The sequence below is a fragment of the Mixophyes fleayi genome, chromosome 12, assembly GCF_038048845.1.
Source record: "Mixophyes fleayi isolate aMixFle1 chromosome 12, aMixFle1.hap1, whole genome shotgun sequence".
Lineage (NCBI taxonomy): Eukaryota > Metazoa > Chordata > Amphibia > Anura > Limnodynastidae > Mixophyes > Mixophyes fleayi.
In genome coordinates, this window is record NC_134413.1 from 16,844,177 (window position 1) to 16,856,655 (window position 12,479).

Sequence of the window (12,479 nt, forward strand, 5' to 3'; positions counted from 1 at the left end):
GGGGAAGGTTGAGGGGATAAGCCATATGTTTGGGAAGCGTAATCCCATACCGTCAGAGAGTGACAAATTGACAATATTTTACGTAAATCTTGAGGTCATTACCATACGGAGGTACAAGGCCGCCATTAATGTGCTTTCATACAGTACACTAAAATTCTTCAAGATTAAATGATACTAATGTTAAAATTGATCATAACACAAATGCTACAGCAGTATAACTAATTAACATGGAACGAAAATGTCACATATTGTAAAGAAAGGTGCACTGCGCCCTAAGTGAATTTCATTTAAATATATCTTATTCTTAGGAGAGAGAGAAATGGAAAAACTTTGCTCTCAGTGTATGTAGCACACAGCAGCCTATCTTGAAAACATTATCATGCCATGCCACCTCCCAATCAGTATTATCAATGATTGTACAACTTATATTTGTATAGTTGTACCTCATTCATTAACTTATTGGGTATAACTTATCATTGCAATATGTTACCTTGTTAAAGAACAACAATAAGTTGCACATGAGTTGTACTATGCGGTACATCTTAGTTTGTTTTATCCGCCTCTAAAAAAGGCAGATTTTGAATCAATGTTTATAGCTAGATGCTATATGCCTCAATACATTAAATGACTTAGAAAGGGTTAAAAGGAGGACCCTCCCCCCCCCCCATACTATTTGAACTTGCGGTCAGATCATTTTGCATTGCAACAACATTTTTTGGAAACTGCCTGCTCTATTTACTTGCATTCACTGCAAGTGAACACATTGGGGTCAGCGAAATTTCCACCATTGGGGTTGGGTACAAAATATAGACAATGGAAATTTGTCAGGCTAAATGCCGACACTTTTCAGTCACTATTCTGGTGACAGCTTGAAAATGTGGACATTGTAATTGTCGACATTCACAATGCCAACAGTAAAAGAGCAATGTCGGGAGGTTTGGCGGCTGTACAGCTACCGCACCCGCTGGCACAAAACAGTTAAAAACAAATATCCAAAATTTTGACATCCAAATCTGTGCTAATTGCTGTATAGCCACCGGACCCACTGGCATTACTCTTAAAATGTGGGCATTGTGAATGTCGACAATCACACTGTGCACATTTTCATGCTGTCACCAGAATGAAAGAAGTGTCTACATTTAACTTGCTGACATTTCCATTGTCTGAAATATAACTGCATCCCCTCCATTGACTCCCTCTCCCATACAACTACAAGCGATCGTTAACCATAACATGTCAAACGAATTCTGTTTGACATGTGGTGTGACCGGCAATTTTTTTTGCAACGCCAGGGCATAAGGGCCAGGAGTTTCACAAATAACGGCAATCCTGGACACTGGACTGAAAATTCTACTATTTGAGGAGAGGAGGGTGCGACACTGCAATTTTATTTATGTGTTGTTTAAAATCATGCATTCAGACATGAAGCCATATATCAGATAACTATTTTTATAGTATTAAATAACAACATAACAAAATGTGTGAATAAACTAGTGCATGGCTTTGTAAATCCAGTTTTCCAGAAGCCCTAACACTGCAGGTTTTCCAGGTCACCAGCGAAAAAATTTGCACCACCTGTGGATCATATGTATATCAGTCGGTAATGAATACACCTGTGCTCAAGCATGGAGAAATGTAAAACATGCACTGTTACGGCTCCGCGAGGAATGGATTTTTGAAAAACCCTGGGCTATAATTCACTTTATATTTAAGGAAATAAATGGACACTTTTGAGTGGCAATTAAATCATTTATTCATACAGATCTATCTGGCCTACATTAGGAACAATTTTGAATTGAAGAGAGATAGGTGTATTTGTGTACACAAGTGATCAACAGTTAGGAGCAGGAACACCGAAATGTGAAATATTTTTTACTGACAATTCAAAAACAATGCACTGACAGTAATTTTATTTTAATGACTCAGGTAAATGTTATACTCAGTTAAAATAACATAGTTTCAATTGTAATCCCTTATAGAGACCCAAAACGTTTTTTTTATTAATGTAGTTTGTAATTTGTTAACATCAAGTGTTTTATTTCAAGTCAATTTTTCCTTAGTCGCAAATTAACCTCTCTTGACAGTCATTGGTTGTCAAGCAGTGGACACTGGAGGTCAATCTGATCCATTACAGCAGAGTTATATTTGTCTGTTCCCTAAATTAGCACCGGCTGAATTAATCTGGGCTCAATAGATTAATGCAAAATGCTTAATTAAAATCAATTAATTGAATTAAGGTACAATCATTCAGCAAGTCATTGTTAAATTGGTGGGCAGACAACTATTAAATGTTCTATGCTATTGATAACCATGTATGTTTTATTTCCCTCTATGGGAAGACTAACAGATGACAACACACCCTTGCACCGTCCCCAGCCAGCACACATAAAGGTTAACATGGTCAGAAGTAATCAACAACTTTATTTCCCCAGCTATCGCGAGATCTTCGCCTCTCACACTGTTGGCAGCGCCACCATTGGGCGGCCAGCAAAGCGAACCCGATTGGCTGGCGTACCTTGCCAATCGGAACCGATCCAATAACCCTGGCGTCGGCCAATGGCTGCCGAGAATCTGGGTAGGCGGTGCCCGCCCACAGGTAGGACGGTCTCTGGGTGAGGGGCTCCGCTCACAGCGCCTCCGTGCTAGAGCTAGAAGGTTCTTGAGGTGAGTAGCGACGCAACGTGATTAAGGCCATTACGTCTCGTTCCTCGAGCTATTTACCGCGTTAATTAACGACAATTAATTAGTAAACGTCTAATGAAACCGCTGAGTAGCCTGCAAACTTGCCCGCCCACCTGTGTGTGAAGCTGTTTATTGTCTGTGAATTATTATTTTTTATTTTTATTTGTTTGATGTCCCCTCCCTCTTAATTATCTCTCTCCGGTTTGTTCCTCAGGTTCCCCGGTTGGAGGGTGTCTCCCGCTTGGTTGAAAGGGTGTTTAAATCCCGGCTCGCTCGGCCCGTGTTCAGTGTTGTGGCCAGCTCTGCGCTGTGCCGTCCATTCCAGCGGTGTATCCATTGCTTCATCCTGCCTCCGTTCATCGCACCCAAGGGCGAGCAGCGTTGTGTTTATGTCTTTATTGGACGAAAACGGTGAGTAGTGTGCACACATATGTCATGTAATGTATGTGGGATGGCGGGGACGCGGCGGGATGTGGATGTAAAATGGCGGCCGCGCCTCGTGACTGGAGGACGTGACGCATGTTACTGGAGAGCGGGTAAGGGGGGGCTCTGGGTTGGGAGCTCGGTGGGAGAGGTAGGTTGGGGGGTACACGGGTGGGTGGCAGGGTGCTGACTAGCTTAGAGTGGGGGGGTGTAAGGGGGGGTCCGTGGAAAGAGGCGACGGCTTGGAGTGTTAGTGCGCATGCGCGGCTCACAGGGCTGACTCAGTACTGCAGTTGTGTGAGTCATGAGGAGCTCTCCCTCCCCTGTGTGTGTGTGTGTGTGTTATCCCCACTCCTGACCCTTCCTCCTCCTCTCTGGGGGTCTGTTTCTATCTATACCTCCAGCCTAGGGGGAGTCCTAGCTCCATGGCTGCCCCTGTCCTTGTGGCACTGCTGTGATACAGGTTCCAGCAAACCTTGCACCGTGTGGCAGCAACGTGTTGCTTATTTATTGTCTAAATAATGGGTTTAAAGTTTAGTGTAAATGAAGACATTTATTTTAAACAGTTGTCTAGGGTACTTACTGATTTGGTTTACATTGAGCCCTGGGTGTGATCTTAGTGCGAGTCTCTGTTTTGTCACATGGTAGCATATGTGAACTCTAAACATAATGTGGCTGAATAGCATGCTGCAAATTTAACATTTTAGGTTTTTTTTTTGTTTTTTTTTAACTGTCTCCACATCTAGTTCTTCAAATTCAATTTATTTACAGGAGCTAAACCTTGACTCATGCTGTTTTTGACTTTGGTGTTTCCTCTAAAAATTGTCATTGTGTGAGCAAATGAACTTCAATAATGTGAATGGTGTTAAACATGACATGCGTCTAAAGTATTATAAATGCCGCTAATATTGATTATTTTGTACTAGTCTTGGAATTGTGCACTATGTATTTTTGCTTGGAGAATCTAAATATTTTTTTTTTCTCATGCTGCTAAGGAGAATGTTTAACAATTAATGGTCTAGTCACTCACTGCTTGTACCCATAGGTTCAAAAGTAATAAGAGGGTAAACCCGGATTTATAAAGGTCCATTTTTTAGCAGATTAGGGGTGTCCATAAGGGTTGAAAGACGAGTTGAGGCTAGCGTATCTTTTGTGCATATCCAACTTTTGGTTCAATAGGTTAGTGTGACTACGCAAAAATGGTCCATTAAGTTGCACACATAGTTATAGCTGTAAATGTGCTACAGACTTCCTGGAGAACAATATGTTGAGATTTGTCAAGGCCAGGCATATCATTAAATCTAAATTTTATTGCAAGCAGTTATATTAAACAGCCGTCTTACTGAGCTAATTGGGTTAAAGGTTGGGTGTGTGTCAGTAATACTTCTGTAGTTCTGAGTAGTAACTCACAATGTTTGTTTTAGAATCCCAGTTTATTTAGAACTACTTTGTTCTATAGTTATTGGCAGTCTGTCATGTTGAAATAAGCGGAGCTGGTACAGGTGACTTCATGTGCAGCTGAGGTTAAAAATACTTTTTATTTTTTTTCAGAGCTGTTGCGCAGCCATTGGTACCTGTATTGGGGAAACATAGCATACAAACAAGAAGCTCACAGCCTCGGTGGCGAAATTATTTTCATGTCAGAGACCGAGAACTCTTGCAGTCGTTTATGTCATCCAGTCTTCTCCAGACAGAAGATACCAAAAAGTTGCAATCAAAGATCTTTTCCCCTTATTGAAAGAGCTAATAATAAACAGAGATGTCTGTCAACGTCAACCGCAGTGTTTCCGATCAGTTCTATCGGTACAAAATGCCCCGTTTGATTGCCAAGGTAACATTTCCTTCCTGTTTGCCAGCCCATTGCCGCTACAGCTTTGGTCATATGAAATTATGTTTAATGTGCATTTCTGACTTCATTGCAGGTAGAGGGCAAAGGAAATGGAATAAAGACAGTAATAGTCAACATGGTTGACGTTGCAAAGGCGCTTAATCGGCCTCCAACGTGTAAGTACATCATATTATGTATTCACTCATATGTTAATTGGATACTTTTTGTTAGAAGGTAAAAGCAAATGGGCTTCTTTCTTATCCCTTAAGACTTGCAATTATGAAGAGGCGTATCATAACGTTCCTGCTGCACAGCTTCCCGAAACATTTATAAGTGTATCAAGGCAAAGAAGTGTTTTGGAACGCTGCCATTGTGCTCTGCTTTATTAGATAACACTTCTTTCTTCTGTACATATTCAAAACTTCCTTCTCATCTACCTTAATCTGATTAAGGGCAGATGAAACAATTTAAAGGGTCTGGGAATCTTGGAGGTCAGGCAAGGTTGAAACCTCTACAAGCTGCACTGTAGCGGATGCTATTGTGACATGTTTGGTTCACTCTGTTTTATGACTTTTTGCATATGTGCTCAATTAAAACTAATTGGCACTAATTGAGGTTACATTGCATTTAAATTGGGTAATCTAGTAAAGCGGCCTGTTTTGTAGCTTGTATGGTTTTACCCCAGATCGTCATCAGTTATTTATATAGCGCCACTAATTCCACAATGCTGTACAGAGAACTTTGTTATATAGTTGATCTGTTTATGTGGTGTCTGGTGGGACCAGATTACTTGAACATTACATCATGTGATATGTTTTTCTGTGTTTGAAAAACACTGACAGAGCATTTATTAAGTTCTAGCTGTTTCCTACTGTAGATTGCAGCTGATTAAATCAATGGCAAATTTTTGTTGACTTTGCTTAAAGCATTTATTACACTTATACTTTAAATTCCTCTTATTTATATATAAGCTGAATTGTTCAGTGGGTGAACGGTTAAGGGAATTCTCTGTAAGATGGTGTATGTAGAAGATACAACGTAAAAACAATTTTTACACATACAATGTCTACTGTTAAAATGCATTTTTGGTTTAAAGATTGAGGTAATCATTAAGATTGCACAACAAAAACAGGTGCAGAATTTACCAGTGATTGAATGGACAAAGCCACCAAATGAACACAAGTCTAGTGAATAAACAATGTGACTTTTTAACAAAAGCAACAGATCAACTTGCATATATTGCATTAAAATTTAAGGTGGACAATTAAGTATTTATTTTGTCCTCCCCATCATGGATAAGTATTGGAACAGAGTTGTTAGCTGTTCTGTATGAACTTAAAATTGTATTGTTAGGGGCGGGGGGAATAAAGCTGAATTTGTATGATAGGTGTGACAGAGGTTTTGGGGTCAAAACTCTTTTCTTGAGTGCACTCCCCCCACCTGAGATGTCTGTACTCATCTCTGCTATAATGTACATTTTGCAATATAAATCCTTGAATTTCGGTTTGATTGTATGCACATATTTAAATTACAAATGTAACTGTTTGCGTTGGGTCCGCAACATCTATTTTTGGATTTGGCTGCAGAATCCTGCTGAAATAATGTGACATCTTGTGGCTTTTCTACAGATCCCACCAAATTTTTTGGTTGTGAGCTGGGAGCACAGACTCAGTTTGATGTTAAGAATGACCGTTACATTGTCAATGGATCTCATGAGGCAAATAAGCTGCAAGACATGTTGGATGGATTCATTAAAAAGTTTGTTCTATGTCCCGAGTGTGACAATCCTGAGACTGATCTGGTAATTTTTTTTTTTATATATATTTCCTTTAATAACTGGACAAGTTTTTGTTTTTATTGACTAATTCTTGTGGGCCATATTGCAATAGACTAGTAATAAAATATGTATTGATGCACTCTGCATTCTGCGGTGTGGGGAGTTTGGGGTTTTGGCTGAGGTGGGCAGCTATTCAGTCAATGTCAGGGCTTAAATGATGGTCATTCTGCAGTGAAATGTGTATTTATTAATGTCTTGTCATTGCAGCATGTCAATGCCAAGAAACAAACTATAGGAAATTCCTGTAAAGCCTGTGGTTATCGAGGCATGCTGGACACCAACCATAAACTCTGTACTTTCATTCTCAAAAATCCACCCGGTAAGTGCTTCATTCATCTGTGTAATGGTCCGGCCATAAGCTGGTATAACTGTTAATGGGTAGTGGCTAGTTTCATTGTTTCTGTTTCACGCTGGCTCCAAGTTTGAAAACTGTATCTAGCTCTGCTTTAACACAAACATCATTTGTAGTAACTGTACAACTGCTAAGCTTTACGAAGCCCTCCTGACTTTTTGCAGAGAACGCAGATGGCTGTACAGGCAAAAAGAAGGAAGATAAAAAGAACAAGAGGCTCAAAGAAAATGGTTCTTCAAACAACGAATCAGCAGTTCTAACAGAACTTAATCCTCCTCATGTGGTAAGTTATATGGAACAGACCAAACTCGCTAAGCCTAATCCATTGGCCCTTTTGAATGCTGTATATCAATTAAAACCTTATAAATGCAGGGTTGAGGTTTGTAGCGTTCAAAACGAGTGTTCTTAAGGATTAAGCTCATTCAGTGGCATAAAGTGGGAAGGCCTACTAAGTTTGTGTGTTTTCAAAGGGGGATGATGATGATGAAGACTGGGGTGAAGATACCTCTGAAGAGGCTATGAAACAAAGAATGGAGGAAATCAGTGATCATGCAAAGGGTCTCACCCTAAGTGAGGACTTGGAAAGACCTGTTGAGGAGAGAGTAAATCTGCTGTTTGACTTTGTAAAGGTAAGCTTGTAAATGGGTAAAATCACATTGTACTGACATGACTGCTGGGCTCCATCTAATCTTCTGTTCTCTTACAGAAAAAGAAGGAAGAGGGTGTTATAGAGTCATCGGACAAAGAGATTCTGGCTGAAGCTGAAAGACTTGATGTAAAGATTCTGGGACCTCTGGTGTTAACTGAAGTTTTATTTGATGACAAGATACGAGAGCAGATCAAGAAATACAGACGACATTTCCTTCGTGTAAGGATACTGTTAATTTTGGCTATTGTGCTGAGATCAGTAACAGGTTAAATGCTGTACAATCGAGTTGTTACTCCTATCTGGCAACTGAACTGGTGGTGGCTTCATTAGTAAATTATGAGTGACCTAGAAGTTTTAAAAATCCATGCATAGGGTAGCAGTTCTTCATCAGTCTTCCACTCTTAATACAATGTATGAAGTTCATTTTCATTGCTTGAGTCTGTAGAGGATTGTTTGTTGGCCTGTAGAAGTTGATGAAAACTACTGTGAAAGTGCTTTCTTAGAGCATGAAGTGCACATTTCCCCACAGGAGCCATGAACTTGATATTGTCGGAGAAAACTGCCGGGTTGCTTCACTCATACTCTAGTAGCAAATCTGTTAGGACTTCCATGGTTTTGTACCAGTGCCTGTATCGCCAAATAGCCAGCCCCTGCATTTTGGTCAATGCGTTCCCTAATATCTCCAGTCTGTAATTGACTTTGATTACAGTAGTGCTAGATTTATTTTAGTGGTCATGTTACAAAGCAAAGTGTAGCTAATTTTTAGAATGTCTTTATGTGAACAGCAATCACCTAAGGGGGGATGGTATATTGGAGGCATTATAGAGCATGTGGTAGCTTACACACCTGGGACAATGGATGTTTAAAAACTGTTTATACTCCAGTTTTATTAGGTTGGTAATTGCAGAGATTGCTGTTTAAGTTTACAGTTCATTGGTTTATCCTTCTGCAATACTGCCTTGATTGGGAAGTCGCTAGTGGTTTCTTGTAGAATACTGCACCAAGTGTATAGCTTCTTGTCTGTTCAATGAGCTCTAGTGAACAAACTTCTCTTTTTGCCCTCAGTTTTGCCATAACGACAAGAAAGCACAGAGGTATCTACTCCATGGTTTTGAGTGTGTTGTGGATATGCACCAGTCACACCTTCTTTCCAAAATACCACATACCTTAAAAGAAATGTACGATGCAGATCTCTTAGAAGAGGAAGTGATCTTCAGCTGGGCTGAGAAGGTAATGTGGAAGCTATGTGAAATGGTATATTGTGCCAATTTGTATAAACGTCTGATAAAATATTCTCTGTACAGTGCTGCATAATGGGGATTTGCACTATACAAATACTAATGGTGATATTTGTACTTTAGACTTGAATTAATGATTTGATATATTCCATTGTGTGGTAATTATCCTTAATAGGACAATCACTTAATAGGCCCTTGTCCTTAATTTTCCCTCTGCTTGGTTTTCTTAAACATTGTAACAATGTCTTTGCATGTAACCTAACTAGCTGATACAAGAGCAAAACAGTCAATGTCTCATTCTTCAGTAATGTTAAACAATCTATAACTGTTAAACATTCATATAGCTTGTGTTCATACTGTGCACTCACTAATGCAAGGTGGTTTTCTCCTCTTAGCCATCCAAAAAATATGTCTCTAAAGAGCTTGCCAAAGATATTCGAGCAAAGGCAGAGCCGTTCATTAAATGGCTGAAGGAAGCCGAAGAGGAGTCTTCTGGTGACGACGACGATGATGATGAGAATCTTGAGGTGATGCTTTGTTCTGCAGACTCATTACTTAAACCATAACTCATAACCATTTAATGGGCCTTTCTCTGTTGATATTAATAATATGAAAGTGTAGTGATGGACTCTGGCCAGAACTGCTTACACACAAAGCACCCCAGAAGTGAAGGGATAATTTGCCCAACTGCAGTATCTCCTTAATGAAGTTATATGTGACTCTCTCGTGTGAACTTATTAATTATGTAACTTTTTTTTCCCACAGGTTGTATATTCCACTTCTGTGAACGTTCCTAAAGTGGAGACCGTGAAGTCATCTGTTGAAAAGGACGATGACATTGATATCGATGCCATTTAAAGTGAATTTGCTTAAAGTAGTTCACTTCCAGCTTTTTATGCCTGGAAGGCAACATGTATGTGATTAAGCTGTGCTAGCTGAACATCATGCTACGCTTTTGTATGCTTTAAAGTTTCTTTCTACTGTGATTTTGGTCTTCAATAAGCTTCACTAATTAAAAAGTGCATAAAGAAATTATCAGACTTGGTTTTGTCTATAGCATGTAATTCCATTTTAAATTCTAGTGTTTACTGCCATTTATACAATTGTGAATAAAGGTTTTGTTTTTGGTCACTAGTTCTTACTTTAATGATGTGAACACTTGGACCATCTTTGATACAGCAGAGATGCAACTTGGGAAAGTAATACAAATCCTTAGTGAAGTTTCCCATCTGTTACTATAGTATTAGTGCTTCAGTGAGGAGGGGCTCAAGAATCTGAATGCATTTTAGATTGTGCTGCATAGTAGCTCAAGGTTAGAAAGATGGGCCCCATTCCTCCCCTCAAAATTTATAAATGAAATGGGAAGAGTCCATTCTGTATCCATGCAGTCAATTACTGTGTGTATAAAAAAAACACTAAAATATCATTTTAGTGTGTTACTAACAGGCTCGGACCTCTGCTGGTCACCGTCAGTACTGCTCTGCCCATAGCACAGGGTGGAGATCTGACACTGAATCCTGGGGCTTTAAATTACAGCCACAGTATCTGAGCAATGCATTTAGGCTATATTTAAGGGCATACTAAATATGGGGGGGGAGAAACAGGACTCAAATACTACTTGAAAGGTAAATGTTTATGTTTAAAGTGGGAAGACCCTTGAGTTGCTTTCGAAGGATCTGGACTAAATGTCCTTGAATAGAGAAATTACTGCTTTAGGTTCAATATAGAAGAAAAATGTAATTGATTTGGGCAGGAAGTTGTGACTGCTACTGTATCTTAAATGGACTACTAATCGGTAAGTGGTGTAGTAGAAGCCAGTGTCCAAGCTGCAAGCAATAATAAAAGCCTGAATTGCCAAAGCTGGTCATTGATTCGCACAATGACAGTTTGTCAGTAAGTCATCTGTGTTTTGGGTGCCTTTATGACTTTTTGTGTACACCCAAAGACATTCTCCTTATATTAAGAGAAGCAACAATGAGTACAGGTTTTACTAGGCCCACTTTTTAGGACGAGAGGAAGTATACTGCTTTTACAGGCACTGTTTCATTACACCTATCACCACTCCATTTACAGCAGAACAGATGTGTAACATTTTTGGGTTGATGAATGACTGGAGGTATTACGTCTGTTTAATGGCAATATTGATAATTAGTAACTAAATGACACCTAGAATCTAGTTGCTATAGGCAACATTTCCACTTTTTTTGAACCCACAGCTTAGTAAATATACCCCCTTAGCAGACTGTGATGTATAGTGCAAGACTATCTGGAAACGTCACAGATTGGACACTCCTGGACCACTAATGCTGCGCACTGTCTAGTAAGTAGTATCTTTCCTGCAGTCAAAAAATAATTACACACTGGTTTTCGGTAACAATCAATTATAAGAAAGTGCAAGAATGTCTGTCATATATACTGGTTATGGGGTAGAGCTTTGTGTTGTATGTTAAGACAAATCAAAATTGACAAACATTAATATGTATTTCTAAAGGGCAGCAAGTAAAGTTCAAGGAACAGCTGCTGGCAAGTAATGGACTTGCTGAGTGGGAGCCAGGTCTTGTGTTTTGGTTTTGTGTTTTTTTTTTTTTTTTTTAGATATCTTATGGGGGAGGAGCAGAGAAATACAATAGCGAAGATGACCAAAGTGAAGGAAAAGGTCTTCTAAACAGGAGATAGTAGGTTAAGGAATGGCAGTGGAAGCTAAATATGTTGAATGGATAAAAATTAAAGAAATGGAATGTAAATGGATATTATGTGTTGCCCAGGGTTTCTGTTATAGAAGATTGTACCACGTTATTAATGTCAGTCATGTGTTTCATACGCTATACATAAGTTTCTCTTCAGAATGGCAGCAATAGAGGGAGACCTTAGGAATCCCAATCTGCTGCCAGCAAGCAGGTGGCTGTCAAGATAAAGTAGTGCATAAGTCTGATGTTTTGTGGCATCCAGAGGGGCTACAGGAAGTAAATAGAACATAAGGGAGAGTGGAAGGTCAAGTTGTAGAACTTAGTATATTGAGTCTCAAGGCTTTCCAGTAGATTGATAATTAGTGGGAAGGATCACCAGATATGTGGAAATGTAGCAGGAGCTGTGCAACCTCAGAAGCATCTGGGGAAAATCTTGCGTAATCTAGAACATGGCACCAACAGTAGTGCACTTTGTAAGCATTTGCATTGATCTTTACACAAATGGAGCTGGTACCATTGCAAATATTTGCCCATTCCTCTGGGGGTTATCCAATCTAATTCCCAAGCAGGTCACCTGACAGATCAGCGTACACTGTGGAGACGGGTAAATTTATCAAGCTGCGGGTTTGAAAATGTGGATTCTAGTTCTCGTTTATTTAGTACAGTCTACAAAATGAAAGCTAGAATCTGATTCGTTGCTATAGGGAACATCTCTATTTTTTTTCAAACCTGCAGCTTGATAAATTTACTCCTTAGCGGAGGCCTGCATCATGCAAAGTGATT

General features: G+C 39.5%; 1 protein-coding gene across 1 annotated transcript; it reads left to right on the forward strand.

The window, feature by feature from the left end:
* The first annotated feature begins 2,563 nt into the window (after window positions 1–2,563).
* On the forward strand, window positions 2,564–10,041 carry EIF5 (eukaryotic translation initiation factor 5). Its single transcript, XM_075192948.1, has 12 exons — window positions 2,564–2,664; window positions 2,897–3,093; window positions 4,657–4,936; window positions 5,028–5,109; window positions 6,562–6,734; window positions 6,978–7,089; window positions 7,287–7,405; window positions 7,593–7,751; window positions 7,829–7,990; window positions 8,837–9,001; window positions 9,405–9,536; window positions 9,775–10,041. Exons 3-12 carry the CDS (start codon window positions 4,865–4,867, stop codon window positions 9,865–9,867), a joined length of 1,269 nt encoding a protein of 422 aa, XP_075049049.1. The 5' UTR covers window positions 2,564–2,664; window positions 2,897–3,093; window positions 4,657–4,864; the 3' UTR covers window positions 9,868–10,041.
* The last annotated feature ends 2,438 nt before the right edge of the window (window positions 10,042–12,479 follow it).

Excerpts from the sequence above, each read along its gene's own strand:
- EIF5 (XM_075192948.1), top strand. The coding sequence starts at position 4,865 with ATGTCTGTCAACGTCAACCGCAGTGTTTCCGATCAGTTCTATCGGTAC. Across the intron at positions 4,937-5,027 it reads TGCCCCGTTTGATTGCCAAG|GTAGAGGGCAAAGGAAATGG; the intron begins GTAACATTTCCT and ends ACTTCATTGCAG. Across the intron at positions 7,991-8,836 it reads ACAGACGACATTTCCTTCGT|TTTTGCCATAACGACAAGAA; the intron begins GTAAGGATACTG and ends TTTTGCCCTCAG.